Genomic DNA, 22,360 nt, shown 5'->3' with positions numbered 1-22,360 from the left:
GAAGGAGCATGCCTTCCTCTCTGTGTTGTTAGGATCAAACGTCTGGCTCTCAGTGCCTGCCATGGGCAGTGGCAGGAGAGACGTGAGCATTTGCAGGTACAGCGGGAGTGGCATAAGAGTGAGGCAAAACTAGAGAGGGTATTTGTCTTGCAGTTGTAGAAACTAAGTTACCAAAATGAAGATATTCTTTCATTTTAAATAAAAGATATCAGAAATGAATCTAGGAACAAATTTCATACAGCCTACCAGTGTATCATGCGGGAATTTTTGCAATGTCCTTTGGTAAAAGTAACACAAAACAAAATTTTTGCAGTGAGGTCAATAGGCAAACAACAATAGGAGTGACAAAACCACTATCGTAGGTGCAACCCAGGAAAGCTTCTTGGCCTGGGGTTACCATTCATGTGTGATATTATTCATCTGAAATGCTGGAAAGAAAGAACAGGCTAATACAGTGAATTTTGCAGTTGGTAAATTCTGGAAGGGAGATGGGGAAGACTACTTCAGATAAATAGTGTCAGACAAAATGCACTGGTGGGAATAACTATTAATAATAACTATTAATAACTGCCATATTTACCCCAAAAAAGTATATTTTCATTGTTCCCATCACAATACCAGATTTATAGAAACTGTCCCCCATGGTTAGCACTATGGTTGGCTCTTCCTCTGTGAAAACTGTCTCTACTCTATGCCAACACTTCTTGCATCCAGCAATGCCAAAAATTCTTACCAAAACCTGATGAACTTGCTCAACACAGGAGAGGTTTGGTCCATAGCTTTCTGGTGACCTATCTCAGCTACTTCATTTCAGTCTTTCAGATGTTTCAGGGCTCTTTAGTTTATCACAGGTCATGTGATCCTTTATTTCCACACAAACACTTTCATTAATTGCTCCTGACATCACACTTTTCTATGTTGAGAGGGAAAAAAGCCTCTCAATATCCTACCAAGATCATGACATTTAATCAATTCAGATGTGCTTACACTTTTATTCCAGACTCAACTGATGGGCAGAATAGCATTGACTGCCACACATATGCAAGAAATGCATAGTAGTAGGCCATTTTCCCAGAGGAGGGCCTTCCCTTTTCTTGCTCCTGCTGGGATCTCACAGAGACATTCCCTGACTTATGAAGCAATTTCTGCCCTTTGCATGTGGAGTTCTTCAGGCCACAACTATTACATTGGTCACGCAGGAACCATACCATGCAAGAAAAAAGTTGATCAGATGTGTTCTTGCTGTAGCAACTGAGCCATGACTATGATTCTTTTTAAAAACCTTTTCCTTTGGACTGCCAAGGGTCTTATTTATTTGTACAGTCCCAATCATCATCTTCCAACATGCAGAATTCCTACTCAGACAGCACCTGCAGAAATTGCTAAATTTCGGGCTTTATCTATTGAACATGTCTCCAGGAAAAGGCAATTGGCTGCAAGGTCCAAGAGAAGGGTTTGACACAGAGCTGGTGTGCACATGCTCTGAGATGAATTCCAGCCTCCATCCCCATATGCAAACCCACTTGTGCACAACATCCAAGCCAGATGACCCACCTGGACCTCCCACATCAAAAGACAGGATTATCAAGAGTATGAGTCTATGTACCAACTCCGTATGTCATCCTCTAACTTACAAAGGAAGGAAGACCCTAGACAGGCCATTAGGGACATCTACTGGAGCTCCCTTCCCCATTGCAATTACTGATGTCATGACACTCCTAAGCTGTGATAGGCACCATTTGTCTTGCTGTTGCCGGGCCTTCTGACAGTTGTGGTACACAGTAAACAACAAACAATCCATCCTGGTGAGTCTCTCTGAGTTGTAATAGGAGATTCTGGAACTGCTTTATCTCTGATGGCTTTTTTGCTTGTGAACAGTGGGAGATCTTTTTTTCTCCATTCATAACACTGGGCTACTGCCCTTTCTCCAGCAAGTCTCAATTTTCCCTTCTGTCAGGAATAAACATGTTATTCAAAGTCTCCACCATCATATCCTGCTAGATCTCCCGTTATGCCCCAAATGCTTTAGGAAGGTCCCAGCGACACCATCCCTTGTCTAAGGTTGTTTTAACAACACTTTCAGTCCAATAACATGCATCAAATTCATAACAGAAATCCTTTCAAGTAACTTCCTCATAAAGCATGTTATTTATGGAGACAGACTAGAAAACCCATGATCTTGCACCAGACTCCTTCTCCAGTTAAAGCAACAGGCTCCCAGATTTCTCCACAGCATGAATTACCTGAAGCAAACACGTCCCCTAAACAAACTCCACCAATATCTTTCAACCCTATCAAGTGAAGCTAGTGCTGCTCCTCCAGTTTTCCTGGTTCCTCAGTCCTCAGCCTCCCACAGTGATCTCTGCTCCTTGCTTTACGCAGAATATTTAGTTCCTCTCCCTGCTGGAGCTGATACTCATGTCTACCACAGTTCTCCACATGCAGCCAGATGAGCTGAACAGATCAACTTACAGGAGGGCATTTTATAATGTCATGGACTTGAAAAGCCAGATTCCCCAAGAAGGGGGGCACATAGGACATTTAGGCTTGGCACCCCTTCTTCTAAGGGTCAAGTTGGTGCCCAGGAGGTAGCAGCCAAAGAGGGCAAAAATTATATTTTCAGATATTTAAAATCTAAAAATATGTATTCCGAAATTCCAATTTACTAGAATTGAATGAAAACATCTAGATACTGCTTTCAGAGACTGTATATTTAAAAGAAGCACTGTCACGTATGAACCAGATTTCCAGACTATTTTTATACTGAATATAACAGTTTATTTAGAATTTAAGAGTCTACTCACGTGTTCTGCAATGTGAATTCCACCTCCAGCTCCTCACGTGCCTGAAGAGAGGGGAAAAAGAAAGAAAGGTTTATTACTTATTTTTCTTCATAGCTTTCATCATACCAGTTACATATAATATGTAATATATATATGTACAATAGCACTTAGGAAAATTCCCAGAATATAAGAACAATTTGAAAAAATAAAACCACAAATCAAAACAAAAACCAACACCATGGGGCCAACTGAAGATATTGGATTTTAAGATACTGAAAAAACAGTTGCCAAAACTAATTAGTTTTTGACGAATCCCATATAAGCATACAGGTGTAGCTATTCTGCTAAAACATCCATTTACAAGATTTTAATTCCCAACACAAAGAATCAGTTTTTTCAATATTATTACATTTTAAAGTGGCTGAAAATTCAGAACTTATACCAAAAGCCAACAAACATGCAAGAAATATTCAGAATTAAGGCACTGGGTAATTAGTTCTAGTTGGTTCCATCCTAGATTTTTAGTACAGAGATTCGTTTTTAACAAAACCTATCATGGGGCACTCATACAGGGATTTTAAGTCTTTCTTGTAATAGCAGTAAAATACGGTTTAAGTAGGTTTTTTTCCTATAATGAAACTCTGTAAAAGGATTTATTTAGATAGAAGGAAAGAATCTGCTTTTGTTCTCACCAGTTGCTCACCTGTGGATTCAGCTGAAACTTCACTCGAACAGTACGTCCTACAGTGAGTTTATCTATGTCAAAGAGAATTGTGCAGAGCTCATCATCCCTGGTGATTGTGTCTTCATCACAGACCTTTAGCTCCAGCACATTCTGCAAATAGAGGTTAAGGATCTCATGGAGTTACTTCTGTATCTAAGGGTTCCGTAAGGCAGGAAAATCTCAAGACTCTGTTTTCCTCCCTCCCTGTCTCCTGTTTTAGGGGAAGAAGGAAAAAGGAGAAAAAACGAAAAGGGACAGAGATTTGGGAATATCAGAATTCACATTACTGATAACAGTACATACACAAAGAAGTAGGCTTGACTGCCTGGGGAAATGAAACAAGACAAGCAAGTTGTGCAGAACATTCATGAACTTGTGATAAATAACTGTATTAAATGTTCCTACATTTGTTTATGGCCTTTGGCTCTAAATGTATAAAACAGATGCAAGTATATAAAGAATGTTTAAAGGATTTCCTTTCCACCATACCTAGAACTAACTGATCTTACCCTTATTTTTATGTGATCTTTATCTTGGGTTTCACTTGTATATGTCAAGATTGGGAATAGGATAGTAAGGCCATATTCTGCAGGGCATTTAATTGCTTCTTACTACTTCAGTATAGTAGATGTTTAAGTAACAAATAACTGGAACAGAATAACACCAAGGAGGGTGTGAGCAACAGAGTTTTTTCTGAGGATCCTTTGACACGTCCAGTGTTTGGAAACTAGCTATATACTTATTGGTTTATTGTAGTTTTGCATAATCTACTGACTATCTGCAGACAGCAAATGATGAAAACCATTTTTCACTACCTTGACTCGGCGGTCAATCTTATAGCAGAAAGCTTCATTCCAGACGGGATTTTTGCTGTTCCTGATGGTTCTGGTCCGAACCTTCTCAGTTGAGGCAGTAGGCAGCCACAGTGTCACATAACAATCTGAAAGACTGACTGTATAACAAGATGATAAGCAGAGTGGTAACATATCCAGAGAAAGTATTACTGCCTTGTACACATTTAACCTTATTAAGACAAAGATAACACGGTAGGGGATTCTTCCTAAAATGTACAGGGTGAGGAGTAAATAACACACCAAAACACTCACAGGGAAAACAGAAACATCCTCACACATTTGCTGTGTTTATTCCCACCTTTCCAATTTAGTCAGACTTACTTTTCTTTTGAAACATTACTTTATATTTGAAATAGCACTGTACTCCACATGCACACCTATCCATGCTGCATTTAGCTTTATATTCATGACTATCCAAACGACTGAGTAATGTTGTCAAAACACAAGAACATCTACCTGTACATGCCCTCCGCCATGTACACTCACATCAGCTCTAGAATGGCTCCTCTGTCGTTCAGGCAACACACCTCACAACCTGCAATCTGGGCTGCAGAGAGACTTGTTTTCTAGCATTTCCTCCCCAGATTTGTACCTTAAGTAATTGAAAGCCTTTATCAAAGTGCTAGCTTAAATGAAGAACATCAGATTATTTTTTTTTGCCAAAAAGTCTTCCTCCATCAAAGCTGAAAAGTTTGATTTCCTTATCACAAAACAGAATGTGCCAATTTTTTATTCATTCATATATTTGACAAAATTTTAGAAGTTGTGTCTTTCTCAGCAATCATTTTGAAAAACAAAATCAGTTTCAGCACCATGGCTAAATGACTATTCATGCTATTCCTTCCTACTACTCTATCTGCAGACTGGAGGAATCCTGCTGTCACTGATGTCTGGGGAAGGAAGCTGTGAGTGCCACCAAAGACATCAGCTCCTTCTATATTCTGACTCCCCATGTTTGGAGGGTGAACCACCAGGGAGTGAGACTTGCAGAAGCTTGATGAAGGCATCAGTGGCCTTTCTCTCATACCTATAAAGCTATACATATTCTCATTATTTCACATTAGCAATGCTCAACCAGTCATCTGGTTCTTACAGCAACCTTGTGAGTCAAAAGGGGTCAAATAGTTCAGCCCATAGTCAATCCCTGCATCACGCTCGAAACCTGTAACAGTGTTATTATATCATATTAAGTACAATTTTCTTCATCTATTTCCTCTTTATCTTTCAGTAACAACTGCAGATTTAGGTTTTTCTACCAGCCATATTTTATCCAAGCTATGCCTTTATCATGTAGTTAACCATGTTGCCACAATCAGCAAAACTTTAAAAGTGTATTTATTTCTCAATGGTGAAGTAAATAATCAAAGACCAAGGAGAAAGCAGAAACACATCACTGACAAGAAAATACAAAAAAAACCCCTCAAAACAAACAACAAAAAACCCCAAAAGAAACAACAAAAAAACCCCAAAACCAAAATTGACACGGGGAACACCAAGCTTTAATCAGAAGAACAGGAATGCTAAAGTGGAGGAAATAAATGCCAACTCTGAATTGTAAAAAGCAGCATAGTGTTACCATCACAAACAGGTAGAAAAGGAACATTTTCCCATAGGTGAAAATACTGAGATTTCAAGGAAACCTAACTGAAATGTTTGCCTTTTCAATGCCTCAGAAATGGTAAAGACTATGTGAAATATCCTTCCCACTGCAGACAAAAAATGAACAGGTTTTTCATAATAATTTGAGTTTCCTCAGAAACAAATTTTCTGCTGAGAAAATACTCTTGCTGAAAAGTTTTCAAATCTCTCTGCCAGAGATACTAAACAAATCCTTGAGATGCCCATGTTCTGAATTTGAGGCATCTCTAGGGGGTAAAGATATGATACTCATCTGCTCTTGAGACCAGAATACAAGGTAGTAAAGCAATACAATGTGTTAGACGTGCCAACAGGCTTCACTGGTAGTGGTGAGGAGGTGGTAAGGAGCAACTGTGAGCAAGTGGTTCCTGAGAGCAACAGCCACAGTGAACTGAAACTTAAGCAGGTGACCTACTAGAGTACAGAAATGCCACACAATTGTGCATACAGATCTGTAGATGCAATTGCAGTGACTGCCTGGTCAGATCATATATTTGGCTGGTGCAAAACACCACTTAGGCATCTGAACATCCGGATTTCGTTAAATAAAAAGTCATATACACAATTACAAGCCCACAATGTGTTTGCTTCTGTACATAAAAATAGGTCTTTAATCTGTAAGAAACCCAGAACTTTACATGTTATAAGGTGCTCTCACTTTGTCTGATGAACTATTTTTCAGAATGACACAGTAAATATCATAAAACATAGCAGTTTGATCATCTGTCATTTCTAGAGTAAAAAACATTAAGACATATGCATAAACAAGGCATTCAGTAAATCACAGCAGATTTTTTTAAAGATGGAAAATAAAAGGGAAAAGATAAATAAGCACACTAGTATTACATTGCAGAAGATGCAGGAGTAAGTAACGCAGAATACCACAAGTAAGTGAAGCGGAGATTTGTTCCCTGATAGTAACCATTCATTCAAAAATACTGTTGTTGTTAAGCACAACTTTCACATGTTCTAACCACATCCCTGCTGCCAGAAACCACCAAATCCAACCTCAGATAAGTTTTCCCTCTACTCTTGACCCATTACACTAGTTAAAATCTCGAAATATATAGTAGGTTAATGAACATTTACAGCTGGTTTCCTTAGAAACTACGATGTGCCGCATGAAATTCTGAGTGTACCAAAAGAAAATTAATTTTGAGTCATGTTCAGCAAGATTTTGGGCAACACACTGTGGACTTTTCCTCTTTGTTTTATGTCTTACCATTTTATTCTTGTGGTCTTTAGATTTGAATTTTCTTATTCTCTTTGTCTTTATTTCACGCCTTTCCAATCTCTTTAAACAAATGTTTTGCCATTCAGATTTCACAATGAAAGTGACTCAGTGGCATAATTGCATTTTGAAAGGCACCTGAACAAGCCTCAGTGCACCCAGAAGGGTGGGTTATTGAGGACCCATGTCTGCAGAATAGAAGCTGTGAGGAAGCTTCTCAATGAATCAGAAAATTCAGAATTAAACCAGTCTCTCCCCTGTGTGAGTCAGTGCCACATCTGGACAGTAAACAAACTGTTCCCTCCACCTATTACACATATTCTCCCACTAAGGATTTTAATTTTAAATTTGCTGCCACACTGGTTCAACAAGCCAATGTCCACTAGTCCGTACAGGCAGAGAAGGTGAATTGTTGCAAGGCTTCTACAGTTGGATATCAGCAAACTCTGCAGACTTCCCTACTGCAGAGTTTTCTTCCATCTTGGGCTCTTCTCACAATCAACTCTAGTTCTGTGATCTCACTGTGACATTCTTCTCTTGTAGTCTCTATTCTAGATAAACTTTTCTCACTTCCCTTTGCTATCTCTCACTTAAACACCTTTAAAACTCTCAGAGCACACCTCTGTTCAATTTTTTCTGACTTTTCAATTGCTCCATACTCTAGGTTAAATACATTCCCAGGCACACTGGGTTTTTATCATCTCTTCTTGTGTATTTATAAAATCTGCAGAAGTCATAGAATGCTTTTGCTTGTACTTCTATTATTTTCGTAGGCTTTCCTACTACTGCTGATTTTACATTTGCATCACCAGTCCTCTCCTTTCTTCTGTCCAGGAATTCTGTAAGGAATACTCAGGTTTCTTACTCAAAAGTACAAGAATTTTCATCATTTAAAGAGCAACCCTCAGATCAGCAGCTGAGTCTGATGTCACAAGGATAGGAAATAAGTCTCACACAGTGAGGTATGAAAGCAAGAGATCAAATGCATCACCTTGCTTAGGTTAGCCTCTTTACACTTAAGAGCAGAAAGAAATACTTTAGTATCACAATAAAAATAATTCTTGCAAGCTTGCAGAAACATATCTTTTTATGCCTACACAATTTAAGAACAATAACATTGACAAAATATTTTCTTTACTTTAAATAATTATAAGAAACATCCAACAATAGTAGAAGTACTCACGCAAGTCTGCCTTCCGGACATTCCTCACTCTTAGTATTTTTACAGTGAGCAAGTTGAAAGGAGATACTGGTCTCTGCACAGCAATTCAAAAAAAGAAAAAAAAAGAAAAAGGATAACATTGAGATTAATAGTATAGTCTGTGGTCACAGACTACTGTAACTCTAAAGTTCTAAGGACGTAGATCAAACAAGGTTTTTAAGGTTGAGTCAATACCATTTATCAAACAAACTGGAGCAGCTGGAAAAACTACACAAAGTTTTGGCACAGAACCCTTTTCAGGTCTGAAAGAGAAACAACAGATTTCAAAACCACCTATGAGTTGAGAATAGGTGCTGCAAGTTTGATTTGATAAAGATCACTTCTTTCTAACACCGTTCCATTATTATCAAAATAAACACACCCACCACACACACATGGGTGTCCTCGCCTCTTACACACTGCTGCCTGCAATAGAACAGACTGCCTCTGGGACACCAAACACGGTCACAGTTGCTGTGCAAGTGGAGCTAAGTGACCACCACATACCAACAAAAGCTTCTGCACCAGCACAAGCTCCCTTGCACAGCCTAGAAGGACAGAAATGCACCTGACAGCAACGAGTTACTTCTCATGAAGACTCGGATCCATCTCTGATCTTCAGCCCTGATCCCCAGCAGAAAGCTACAAAACTCTTTCCCAAGGTGATCTTGGGAATAAACTCACAACTGCACTAGATACCAGACACCTTGGGCTCAGACATAATAATTCTATAATAGCTCATAACTTCCATGGCTCATACTAATATTTCGTTATATTCCTCAGGCTATAAATTAACTCACAATTTCACCTTGGAGATAACTACTTAATATCTTTCTCTCCTCTCCCACACTAACATCTCCTCTGTTTCACAGGTACCATCTTTCCTTTTAAAACTAATGTATGTACAGATAACATTTCTCTCAACACTTGCTTAAAATTGGTATTTAGCTTTGAGTCCACCTATTCTGTTTTAGAACAGAAACAGGTGTTTTACACCCAAAAACTTGTCTAATCTTTCTGTCTATACCGGTTGGTAAGAATGGATATTAACTCCACCCCATAAACCCTCTCACTCCTGCATTCATAGACATACTATAACCTAGTTTGTTCTAAAACAAACACATGGGTTTTATTACTTTGCATCTGAAGTGCCTGTATTAATCATAAGCAGCAAAATTAAAAACGATGTACTAATGTTAACTAATAAAATGTACCTTGCTACTATTTCCTTCATATACGCTATATATTTTGCTGGACAATTTGTCTTTCCAGCTGTAGCGCAACACTTATCCTGAAGTGTTCCACAATGCTTTGACAAAGTATCAAGCAACTGGTACCATGATGTGACACTGGACACTAACACAGTGTAATGAAGCAGCTCCTTGTTCTCACCAATGAAAACCTCAACACCTCTGAAAATGCAGCAGAGGTGAAGAACAGCCTCCAAGAAACAGCCTGGGTAATCCTCAGCATACCCACTTGCACTTCCCTTTGGGGAAGGGGCCTGAAAATGCAGACTTGAAGGTCAGAGAGACAGCAACAGGAGTCTCAGAGCAGTCACTGATATGGGCATATTTGTTCTACATTACCTTAACCTGTGTACCGGATTTGTGTGGCAAGGTTTTGGTAGTGGGGGGGACTACAGGGGTGGCTTCTGTGAGAAGCTGCTAGAAGCTTCCCGTATGTCTGACATAAACAATGCCAGTCAGCTCCAAGATGGACCTGCCATTGGCCAAGGCCGAGACCATCAGCAACGGTAGTAGAGCCACTGTGATTTAAGAAGGGGGGAAAAAAACCCTTGTCCACACCAATGCAGTGCAACTGCAGCTGAAGAATGAGAATATGTGAGAGAAACAACTGTGTAGACACCAAGGTCAGTGAAGAAGGAGCGGGAAGATGTGCTCCAGGCACTGAAGCAGAGATTCCTCTGCAGTCTATGGTGAGGCAGGAGGCTGTCCACCTGCAGCCTGTGGAGATCCACAGTGGAGGACCCCACACCAGAGCAGGTAGATGCCCAAAGGAGGCTGTAACCCTGTGGAGAACCTGTGCTGGAGCAGGCTCCTGGCAGGACTTGTGACCCCATGGGGGACCCACGCTGGAACAGTCTGTTCCCAAAGGACTGCACCCTGTGGAAGGGACCCACGCTGGAGCGGTTCGTGAAGAACTGAAGCCCGGTGGGAGGGACTCACATTGCAGAAGTTCTTGGAGGACTGCCTCGCGTGAGAGGGACCCCAGGCTGGAGCAGGAGGAGAGTGTGGGGAGTCCTCCCCGTGAAGAGGAAGGAGCTGCAGAAAAAACATTGTGATGAACTGATCGCAACCCCCATTCCTCATCCCCCATGCCGCTCGGGGGGAGTGGGTAGAGAAATTGGGAGTAAAGTTAAGCCTGGGAAGAAGGGTGTGTGGGGGGGAAGGTGTTTTAAGACTTGGTTTTATTTCTCATTACCCTTCTCTGATTTGATTGGTAATAAATGAATTTCCTCAGGTCGAGTCTGTTCTGCCTGTGACAGTAATTGCTGAGTGATCTCCCTGTCCTTATCTTGACCTATGAGCCTTTCGTTATATTTTCTCTCCCCTGTCCGCTGAGCAAGGGGAGAGAGTGATGGAGCAGCTTTGGTGAGCACCTGGTGTCCAGACAAGGTCAAGCCACCACAACCTGTCCAGACTTCAGCACAGGGCACAGTTTTATGGGGCAGTTTGCAAGCAGTTGAATTATCAACTGTGAGATATTTCAGCTGTCTCAAAGAGTATATTACACCTCTATCTGCTCTGTTATCCCAAACATGTCCACAAAGGAGAACTTGGACAGATATGCCTTGATAGGAAAAAACCTAGTTGCCGGGGGGGTGGGTGGGGCAGGGCTGGAGAGTACAGTCTCCAATCAAAAGCAACCAAAAGACATCATGCCCAGACTGTACAGTTGAATTGCCAGAACTGCTTTTCTATGCGCATTAAATAGAACTGAGTAAAGCACAGAAGCACTCCTAGGCACAGGGACCAAGAGACAAAGCTTGTCTATCCCTGTCAAATCTACTGATGTGTTTGCTACATTTATGCTTGGTCCCTGCTTTCCCACCCAATAAATCCTAAATGTTTTTGTCCTCAGCAGAAGAGGTGGAGCATATCTTTACCCAGGAAGGTTGGGGTTTGCATCCCTTGAATACAAAATGGACTTGAGCAGAAGATCCCCATCCCAGGGAAGTGCTATAACCACTAGGCTGGACACCATTTTAAAGGAATACTCTTTGCCTAGTTCTTTGAAAACAAGCATCTAGACCTCTGCTTTGTGTACCTCAAGTGGACAGTGGTCTCTCCCTCCAGCCCCAAGTGGCACACAGAGACAGGATCCAAGAAGGGTGTTTCTGTGCTCAGCTGTCCATATTAGCTGGATGCACCTATTTATGCAGTTCCCTGCTCAACTGTTACAATTCCCATTCTGGTATATCTAGCTCTCCAAATACATCAGATCAACCCCTACTGCTTCACTCTGGGTTGTAGAGTCCGTTCCCATACCGGAGACTTGAAGGCCAGACCTTACAGCTCCTAATTTTTCAGTGCCTGAATGCTTTGTCAATTCTAGCTGTCAGCAACTTAAGCAAATTTTTGATTGAAAAATTATTTAGGGGCGTATCTTAAACTGGATAATCAGCTAGTAATAGGCAATTACTTCCACATTTTTCCCTTTAATGTGATGATGACCATATCACAGGCTGGTTAAGTTCTGAAGCCAGAAGCCTCCCAGGTCAGTTATTACGCAAACTTCGACTTTCAGCTTCTGTATTTATTTCGTCTGAGACATGATTACTACCTCATAAACCGGAAACACAAGCCAGGCATTTTAATAACCACTGTTGAAACTACTTAAATAGATGAGATTGCAAACGCAGGACTTGGTCACACTATCCTACGTCAGATAAAAGTTCAATTAACTCCTGCGGCACACTTGTGCAATCCTTGCATCTAGTCCCAGGGAAGTCAATAGGGGTGTTCACGTATGTGAGTACTCATCCATATGAATAAGAGTTACCTAACTGGTCTCTAAGACTGCCCTATTTCAGTAAAATTCCAAGCTTCAAAGTGGTTTATAGATTTCTTTTTTTCTTGAGGAGACTAGAGTGAAACACTTACAACATTCCCAAGTTACATCAAGAGAAAAGGCAGGTCAGAAAGTAAAACATGTGAGATCTATTTGGAACAGAGCACTCTTCCTTTAGCTTTCTCTTCAGAAAGAAATAGAAATCTCACCACTACTTCAAGAAACATGAAGACCAACAAAGAAAACACTCAGCCCTGTCAGAAAGAGTTGCAGAGCTTTAAAAGATCATTGCCTTGTTTCTGACCTGGGTCAGGTGTGTGGCACCTTTTAACTTCAAAGAGTTTTGGAGCCTAAAGGGCAGGCAGGATTTCATTACATTACCATGTCTATCACCTTAGGCAAGGTCAAATGCATAAGAAACACTTTTCCTTGTGTTCGATGTTTTGTATTTATTTCAACCATTTTAAAATATCCTATAGCTGGGTCTTATTAAGTCAGTAGAAGTCACTGAGGTTGTTCCAGAATAAAAACATTTGGAGCAGCAGTGACTCAATGCTTGTTTCTTTCCGAGAGGTATGTAAAACTTGTGTGACTTCAGTTTGCCATTTTCAAGTGATTTTTCTTCTCTTCCTGTTTGCAGCTCCACAGCTGGACTTGCATGTTAGAATAAATCCAAATCTTAGAAACCATGTCAAGCATTCCCACAGTTCCACATGGCTTTTTCTCAAGACCATGTTAGCCTATATTATTTTGATATGATATAGTAATTTAAAATCTAAAAAGTATTACTTTTTTGCCTGTCAGCTTAAGGGCACTACCAACATTTTCTCACCAAATGTTTTACATATTCCTTTTAATTTAAATGGCCGCTCAAGTTTAAATCACACACATCCCACAGGTTGCTCTGAAACTGACTCTGACAATGAAAGCTGATTTCCTTAACTAATACATTGAGCAACAAAAACAAATCCACAAACAAACTCACAAACTCAGATATACTATGCTTATATATTTATCATCGTAAATACGAACTTTCACAGAAAAGAAAAAGCTCAAAAATCCTGCCTGATTTTTGCCTCTGTGAGCCTTGAAGAGTCAAGACAGAAGAAAAAAGGGGCTCTGGGTCTTACTTTAAATTGTATGTACTGTATTCATGTCAGTTCTACCACTCTAAATATGCTACAGACAAGAAGCGCAATCTAAAGGCACTGAACTGTACAGGTCTCACAACTAGAGACCTATTAACATGTAAAAAGCACTAAGGATAAAAAGCCAACTTGATCATCTAAACACAGGCTAAGCTTACAGGACTAAAACCAACAATTTTTATGATCCAAGCATACTCCCTTAGGGCTACAAAACTATATGCAGAGGCCTAAACATTATTTTAGAAGCTACTTTATGGAGAAACTGTGAAGTCTTTGCTCCACCACAGCATTTCACTTTGAGCAAAGGTAAGTGGCTCTCAGGCACAATCAGACATCAGATACTATCAAAAACAGCAAACCTTCCTGAGGCAGACCAAATTTACCACCATTTGGGAGAATCTCTGTATCACTGCAATCCCCGATGTGGAACCAAAGCCCAAAACAAACCAGGCTGCCCCACGTCGCTGAAGCAGGTGCAAGAGCCCATCTTTCCCACTATGGATCCCCAGAGAGTTGCAGCTGGTATTGGCAGCCCCAAACCCATTGCAGCTGTCTGAAGACAGCCCCCTTGTGTTGCCACTGCTGTTGTTCCCTTTCGCTGGCTCATAGCAGCATATCTGATATATTTTCCTTTATGCTAATACCTGTTCACATGAACGTCTGCTAATTGCCCAGGGAGTTTTCATTTGCCTGTGCAAAGAATTCACCCTCAGTTCAGTCTTAACAAAACACCTTGTCATTCTTTTTTCATGTTCAGAGAAGTTTGGGCACTGCTCCCACTCCTACCGGGCTGGTGAGATTGGGCTTGTCGGGAGGCTGAACACAGCACATTTATTGCACAGATTTACCTGTTCTGATGCTGTGTTTTTAAACAAATCATTACAGAGCAAAGATAGAATACAAGGAATACCAGAGCACGGAGAACAACTGAAAGACTCATTTAAACTGAGTCTTCTTATGAAGGAATAACGTATAAGACAAATGGATTTCATCTGAAGAAATCAAAACACAAAAAAAGGCAGGAATTGAAAAATTAATATAGGTAAAGTACAAACCAGCCCAGATACAACACAACACCTACTCGCACCATCATAAGCCACAGACACCAACAGACAGCAGACTATTTAGAATTTACTGAAAGCCAAGGCAGTATTTCATTTACAGAGTTGAAGACACAGCTCAGCTTTTCAGTGTTCAGTAAATATCGCAGTAGTTTTCCCCCGAGCCATTGAATTCCTAACATTTTTTCTAGTGATCTACATTCAGCACTGGACAGCATTTAATGAAGGGCCAGCTAATTACCACCTACCGTTCTCACCACTGGTGCTGAGGTGTTCGCAAAAGTCTAGGAAAAACAACACAGGGTGAAGTTAAGAAAACTAAGCTATGTTAAACTCTTGTTTTAGGTTGACATTTAAAAACATCTCACATTCAAAGCTGTACTTAGAGCTATATTCATTAATGACACTCATTAGATGCTTTACCAGCCACCAAACCCGTCACAACTCTGTGCCAGCTTCTTATTTGTTTGACATGAAGCTTTTTTTTAAGGAAGCACAATAAGCAACATTGCTAGCCCTAAAACATAGCTTGAAAATGCAGACATGCCACAAGATTCTGTAAAAGGCTAGATTAGAAAAACCATCCTTGCAATCACAAGATCTGAGGAACAGCAAACTCTTTTTCCATGGATTACCCATACACCTCAAACAGCTTGTTCTCCTCTGTTACTGGCTTCACTGGAATATCAGACAACGTTATCCGCTTTGTGCTTGCTATCAGTTTCTTTTGCTTACCTCATTTGAACTTAAATTTGATCCCATTGCAGCCCCAGTTGCATATAAAAGAGACAGAGTCGTACAGCTGGCAGGAACTCCTCATGCAGATTAGGGGTAGAAGAATAGGGATTTTATGACAAGGCTCTCCTGCCCCACCCCTTTATTATTTCCAGTCATTAGGCAGTCTCCTCCCTGCTTTCTACAGCCTATTAGAGTACCTCAACTGAGTCAGCAGAACAAAGACTGATTTCTTTTCTACCTACTGTGACGTTTTGGGGTACACACTGAAGCAACTTTCTGCCTAGGGATTGCTTTCTCAAAAAAACTATTGCTAATAAAGTGTTGCATTTATGCAACAACTCTAAACTCCAAGCAAAGCCCTTGTGTCTAATTACATCATAGCTCTCAGAGTATCTCTATGCTGCCACCATCATACTGCAGGGTAGTGAAGAGAGATCTCAACAGCTTCTGTCCAAACCATGAACTCATACCTGTAGCAGTCTTCCCGCAGCAGCCTGCAGTTCAGCAAGGTAAGTGACCCCACTGCAGTGCCACAACTGAGTGATTGCAGGACCCATGCTCCCCTGAAGCTACTTTGGGCATCTCCGTGCTATACACAGTGACCTTGCCATGTGCTCAGTATTCTTTACCTGGATATTTAGCGTATATCTAGAAACAAAAAGTGAATTCACGTCCAGAAATCTTGCAGTTTGATTTCAAAGGCAACGAGAGGGAAGGGAGGAGCTATAAGCAGTAGGTGAAACTCGGAGGTGGAAGGGTGAGGCAGGAGAGAGGGTTGTGCTCTCCTGCGTGGGACCAAGAAGTGCAGCAGTTCACCCATCCTCAGAGCTTACTTCAAAAGAATCTTTGCGCTTGCTCGCACAGCAGGCCCGGCAGGCACCCTCTGGGAAACACTGGGACACAAAACCTTCCCTGATTCCTCTTCACTCTGGTGTGCAGTGACTCACTGTCTGTGAGAGCAGTGTATTATAGTAGCCCTAAATTAGCATATATGTGCAGGCTGGTAGATTTTGAAGCGGCTCTGCCACACTCTTTCCGGCCTCCCTGATGACAGGAGGCAGCTCATACTCACTCTCGCATCATGAGATCCAAGTGATTATTTTTAAACCAATCTCATTCACATTGATGAATAATTCATCACGCAGGTAAAGAAAGTAACCTTGCAAACTGCAGTGGATGCCACCTAAATGCACTGCCCTGTGCTATGGAGGCCAGCACCAAAACAATTCTGCACAGAGGAAGAGAGGAGGTGTTGTCCAAGGAACACCGCTAGAGTAAAATCCTCTTTTTACACACAAGTCACTTCATTCTATGTTGATGTCTGTGTGATGCACATGTGATGATTGTTCAGGTGGTCTTATCCAAAATGTGCGGTGGTACCATCTGGTGGTTTCTATCTAAAGCATTTAATAGCCTGCTGCTCACTCCATAAACACACTTTGCAGTCTTTTCAATAGATATGGAATCAAAGGAAAATTGCTCAAATATAAAGCTGTAGAATCTGAAATGCTCCTGAAAGAACAGACAAAAAGACATTTCCAATGGATATGAGCATCTCTACCCCAAAGACAAAATATCTCTCAACTTGTATCTTATTAGTTTCTACCTGTGTTAAATACTTGTGAACAAATTTAGGTGGAGCAGTCACACCTGAGAATCACTTACTTGCACTCTTGCAAAGCTAGTCTTTCCAGCTTTTGAAAGAAGAGTGCTTCCCTGGAAAAATTCCAGTATTAAAGTGGGAATCTGCTTTCATTAAAAATGTTTGTAAAACATCCTCTATCGAAGGAAAGAGGGTAGGTTATCCATCTCAACTTCCCCGAGTTGTCCCAGAAGATATATGTACTTATATACATTTATAACATCCTAGTTTTTTCACAGCCAACACAAGACTCCCTGACACCACATTCTCTCACCCATGTCACTTAAGATCCATAAGTGAGATACCACTTCACAATTTCAAACATTATTCCAGGGTCAGCGCATCTTGCCCACTGAATGTTTTCCTGCTGTTCAGATTATGTTTTCCCCTTCTCAAAATAATGTCATCATCGCCATACCCAAAACATGTTTCTAATAATTCTTCCTCATCTGTTCATGACCACCACTCAGTTTTGGAGCTGACATTGTCTTTCCTCAACCACTGCTTGACCAAGCCACACAAGAAGTCTTTGGAATACAGTCTCTTTAAAAGCTTTGTGCAAGTCAAGAATTATTATCTCAACAGTTTTTCATTCGTGCAGTAAGTTCATAATAGAACTAAGCATAACAGTAATTCCTTGTCATCACTGAGAAAAATGTTAACTGTTGATGGCTTATCCACTGGTGTCTATAGGGACTACACAGTCTGCTTCAAAATAAATCCTGCTTTTGCAGTTTCTCTCACTGGCATTTTAGAGGCAGAAATCTGTCCCTCTGATTACAATTTCAAAAAGATTACTTCTGCAAAGGTTAAGTACCATGTTGGGGTTTTTGCCTTTTTCCTTAGTTCATCCACAATTCAAGGAGAATTTCAAAGACAACCATCAGGCATGCAGTAAGTAAATTCATAGATGAAGTTACCCAAAGTCTAAAGAGCCATATAGTGGCTCTTTTTAGCAATCACATTTCCAGAGTAAATAATTTTAAACCAGTAGTGATCTTCATATACATGCTACTTACACTCTTACTTTGCTTTTTAAAGACTAGAGAGACTGTGTGACTGATGAGGGAATGCACAGCAGTCTCTAAAGCTCTGAGCAATAACAAGGAAAGTAAAAAGGAAAACATACTTTTCCTCCGCTCACTGTCTACTTTGTAGTGCACATTTACCTGCACATGATTTTGCATCTGTGTCTTAATTAAGGCGAAGTGGAGCAAATAAATATTTTGCTGATTGGAGGCAGTCGAAATTAATCTAAACTACCCTGTTGCAAGCACTAGTTTCCCCAACATGACATTCAGATAATTGTGTATTTAAGAGCAATAGGTTGCCAGTAGCAATAACAGCTGCATCCAATATCCCACAACTATCTTATGTACCACCTTCTGATAATCCAGGACTACAGAAATGTATGACTAATGGGGGATTTCATATTATCGCAAGAGTAAAGTATCCTTGTACCTCCTTTGGGATGACAAGGGGAGCTGGTCATCATTTAAACACCTTGAATGTAACGAGAAGGGTAAATATCCAAAAACATACTAGAGGTGTTACAAAATGATAGCCAGATATCATATTAGAAAAGAAATACTCAGAATTAACAAATAAAGCAAATTAACAAATCAAATATTGTGTGAGATCTGTAGTTGGGGATTCTCCCTGGCTCTAGCCTTTCAGTTTGCTTTCTTTTTTCTTTTCTTTTTCTTTAATGATTCTATAAGCTACAAAACCTACACAGACTTCATCCTGCCAATCAAACAAGAGAGCAAGCAGTCTAAGTCAAATTCCAGTTACATAATGGACCTAAGCTCAAAGTCTCTGCACACAAGAAGATTTACCATGGATTAAAAATGTCACTTCCTTCCTCATGGTATCAGATTTCAGTCTCTGAAAAATTCAGCTTTGGCTAGATAATTTTTTGGCGTGCCACTAATTTAAAGCAACTGTCTGGCATAACAAAAAAAAAAAAACAAACAACCTCTCTAACTTCCATATTAATATGTTGCCATCGTATCTTCATGTTTATACACACAACACCTTCGATATGCCCATCCTTCAATAATCTACAATATCCTTGATGTTTTGTATCACATAAGGTAAAAAAAAAAAAAATCCACATAAGATGCAAAAGAAGACTTCCTGAGAAAGCATACTTGGAGAATGTAGCACAGGTTAGAGAAAAAAGTTTAAAAATTTTTGTATCATCCATTTGTAAGCAGGAAAGACCTTCAATCTGAATCTGAATTTAAATTCCTGACAATGAAATGTACACAAAATCAATCACTGGAGAGAAAGATCACACTAGCTGATCGGGGTGGGGGGAATTGTAGTTTTACTTAGTGAACTATTCTGATTATGACATATATGAAGGAGGACTTCTGCCTTCAAAAGATTATTGAGAAACTTCATTAAGATGATTCCACATGCCTTTGATATGTTTTGAAGAGATAAAATCTCACTCCTACTCACTCAGCTGAAGGAATTGGGCAGCTTTGCCATCTGAAAATCATCAGTAAAGTATTGGCCTAGCTGCTCCAAATATATTCAATCCTGCCTTCAGTTCTGTTGCAAGAGAATTTCAAATGCAATCCCTACCTCAAAAAGCAGTAGCTCACAACGTTTGTCTCTGCCTCTCCCTGCACTCTGTAGATCTGGGCATCCAGCAGCATCTCTCTTTACCTTTGCAGGAACAGTCTAAGATCACCTGACCTTTCCAGGTTCGTTCAACACTTCAGACACTGTTCAAGCAGCTTTTTCTGTTTCCTAACTCAATCAGACCACAGGCACGAGGAATACGAACACCAGCCTGTGTCAGCTAGTTAGCCAGTAATTCCTTTGGTATAAATGTGGCAAGACACATAGCCCAGGACTTTTACAAGGAAATCTAGAGCCAATTTGAATCTGAACCAATTCTCAGAATATCAGGAAGTCACCTCATGTCACCAGCTAATTAAGGGGGTAACTTCATCTACAGCCAGCCTGAGAGCTGTTTGGGTCCTAACAGAGACTATAAAGATTCACAGCTAATTGCTTATAGGACCATGTCATTACATTTAGCAGAGCTCGTATGACAGGTCACAAATGGGTGTTTTCAAAAAAATAATTTTTTGTTGACCTACCTGAATCTTAAATAAAACAATTATGCCAAAGCTGAATCATTTTGAAAAATGCAGCTGATATGTCACTGAGCCTCATCTCCTTCCTTAAAAAATAGCACTGGTAATACTGAACATCTCTTCTTTGTTATTTTTACTAGCTGGCAACCCACTTGAACAAACACGTCTTCCCCTGTCCTTTTACACTCCCTTTAACCATCATGTCACAGGCAGGATTCTGAGATATTGCTGCAATGTGAACAACATGAACAAGTTTTAATAGGACAGAAAAAGAAGCCTTTCCTTCCCCAGACAAGAAACAGAATGAGTCCATTGTGGAGAAAACTCACAAGCCACCAAGGTAAGACCACCAAGCTTGGCAAGCCCAGGGAAAGTGTTAGGCTTATGTAGTATTAGATCCTTGAAGCCAGGTCCCAACTCCCAGAATTTGCCTGACTTTTCTTTGAGTCAAAATATCAAGCTGCTAAGCTAGGCAACTTGGGCAGCCTCAGATTTTTCAGTGGCTTGCTCAACAGGCCCAGATTTCTTAAAATGGACTCCCCTTCCTCAGCTCATTCTAAACCATCCTAATTTTCTGGATCTGCTGCCAAAAACACACATCATTACCACACCTTGAGTGAGTAACACTGAAGGCCCAGTGCCAAGTGTTGCAACCACCAAAAACCAGTCGGTGGAATACATCAGGCACAAACTGCACTGCCTCTGTTACATCTCCCTGGAGCTGTAAAAATGAATCTTGAAAAACTTTAAAATACTTAGCAAAAAAAAACCCAAAACAAACAATGACATTTTTTAATTTCTTTATTGTTTAAAAATAAACTTATGGACACAACTGAGCTGTCAGAATGACATCTTCCTTTTTTTCTTTGCTCACAGAAAACTATTGCAGTCTTATTCATGAGACAGAACACCAAATTATCCTAACCAAGGGCAAGAAAAGAAGGTGAAAAACTGGCTTGCTGGTTAAAAGAGCAGAGTTGAAATAGAAAGATTTAGCAGTAACTGAGAAGAAGAAAAGAGTTGTTGGACATGACCACCGTAGATCCATGAAAAGGAAGTGCAAAGGTTACTGCCAACAGCTTCCTCTTATGAAGGAGACATTATTGGTTTGATTCATATTGCAGCAAAGCTTGACAGGAGACAGATACCTGCTAACATTATGTCCTGTTAATTGAACTGATGCACAAAAAAAAGGACTGTCTTAGAGGTAAAGAAGTGTGGTGTTATCTCCTGATTAATAAACAGAGATCCGTAAGATTGGATGACAGAGCCTAGTACCTTCTGACCATGGCATGTGAGAGGGAGACACAAGATGCCTCACTCCCAGGGTAATGCAGGCATACTGCTGGCATACAGGTGGATGCACTTTTTTTTTTTTTTTATTCCCACTAGTGTAATGAATGAGATGACTGCAAAAAAAAAGTCCAGTATTTGGACTTGTAAACCTCTCATTATCATCCCAGTCATATGCACTCTTAAAGGCAGAGTTTCCTTCCATCTTTCACCTTCCACCGTTGAAGTGGCAGCTTTTCTTTCATCCTTCCTCAAAGGTCATTAGCAAAGCTCATGGATGCTGTTGTTCCCTCAATATTTGATTTCTTGATATCAGAAGCAAGAAGCATTTTTTCCCAGATCAACTCACTAGCTGAGCTGAGTCTGTAGAACTTAATGAAAAAACCCCACCCTTCAATGACTGCATCTATTAGACTCTTATTTTAAATAAGATTATGCATAGGTACTTAGTATTTGAAAGGTAGCTATTACGCTGTATGTGTATTGATATATGCAAGATAAAAAAAAGATCTAAGAAAATGGATGCCGTCAGATGGTTTTTAACAGAGAGGTGGCAGAAAAATCAGGTTGTTATGTGTTGATCACTCTGGGGTAGTCCATCAAAAATGTAGACAGTGCAATGACAGACAGGCAAGTAAATTCACCGAAGGTTAGACCTCTGCCCCACAGAAGGATACTAAGGAAATAAAAGACACCATATGCAGTTCCATTCTTCAATTATCAACCTTCCTTTTCCTGGTGCAAACATTTTTAGTATCTGGTTAACTCCTTACTGTCACAAGCAGACTTCTGTGAACAAGACAAGGCTTTGCTTGATCTTTGCTTTGGTCTCTGGTTCAAAGACCGCATACCACCAAGATTTGCATTCAAATCTGGCATAAACTTTTGTGAGGTTG

At 40.3% G+C, this 22,360-nt stretch overlaps 1 protein-coding gene across 1 annotated transcript in view; it reads right to left on the bottom strand.

Annotated features, from left to right (window-relative positions):
• LOC104347353 (cytosolic phospholipase A2 epsilon) overlaps positions 1-15,437 on the bottom strand; it is a 33,032-nt gene extending 17,595 nt beyond the window's left edge. The window contains exons 1-6 of the mRNA XM_086463507.1: positions 15,411-15,437; positions 14,924-14,959; positions 8,414-8,486; positions 4,323-4,459; positions 3,487-3,618; positions 2,805-2,845 (exon numbers count right to left, since the gene is read on the bottom strand). Coding sequence (XP_086319633.1) covers positions 2,805-2,845; positions 3,487-3,618; positions 4,323-4,459; positions 8,414-8,486; positions 14,924-14,959; positions 15,411-15,437 — 446 coding nt within the window. The remainder of the gene's footprint in view (positions 1-2,804; positions 2,846-3,486; positions 3,619-4,322; positions 4,460-8,413; positions 8,487-14,923; positions 14,960-15,410) is intronic.
• Positions 15,438-22,360: the final 6,923 nt, after the last annotated feature.

Source organism: Leptosomus discolor, chromosome 3, assembly GCF_034619465.1.
Source record: "Leptosomus discolor isolate bLepDis1 chromosome 3, bLepDis1.hap2, whole genome shotgun sequence".
NCBI lineage: Eukaryota > Metazoa > Chordata > Aves > Leptosomiformes > Leptosomidae > Leptosomus > Leptosomus discolor.
Note: the sequence above shows the minus strand (reverse complement) of the source record. Positions and strands in the feature narration are given on the sequence as shown.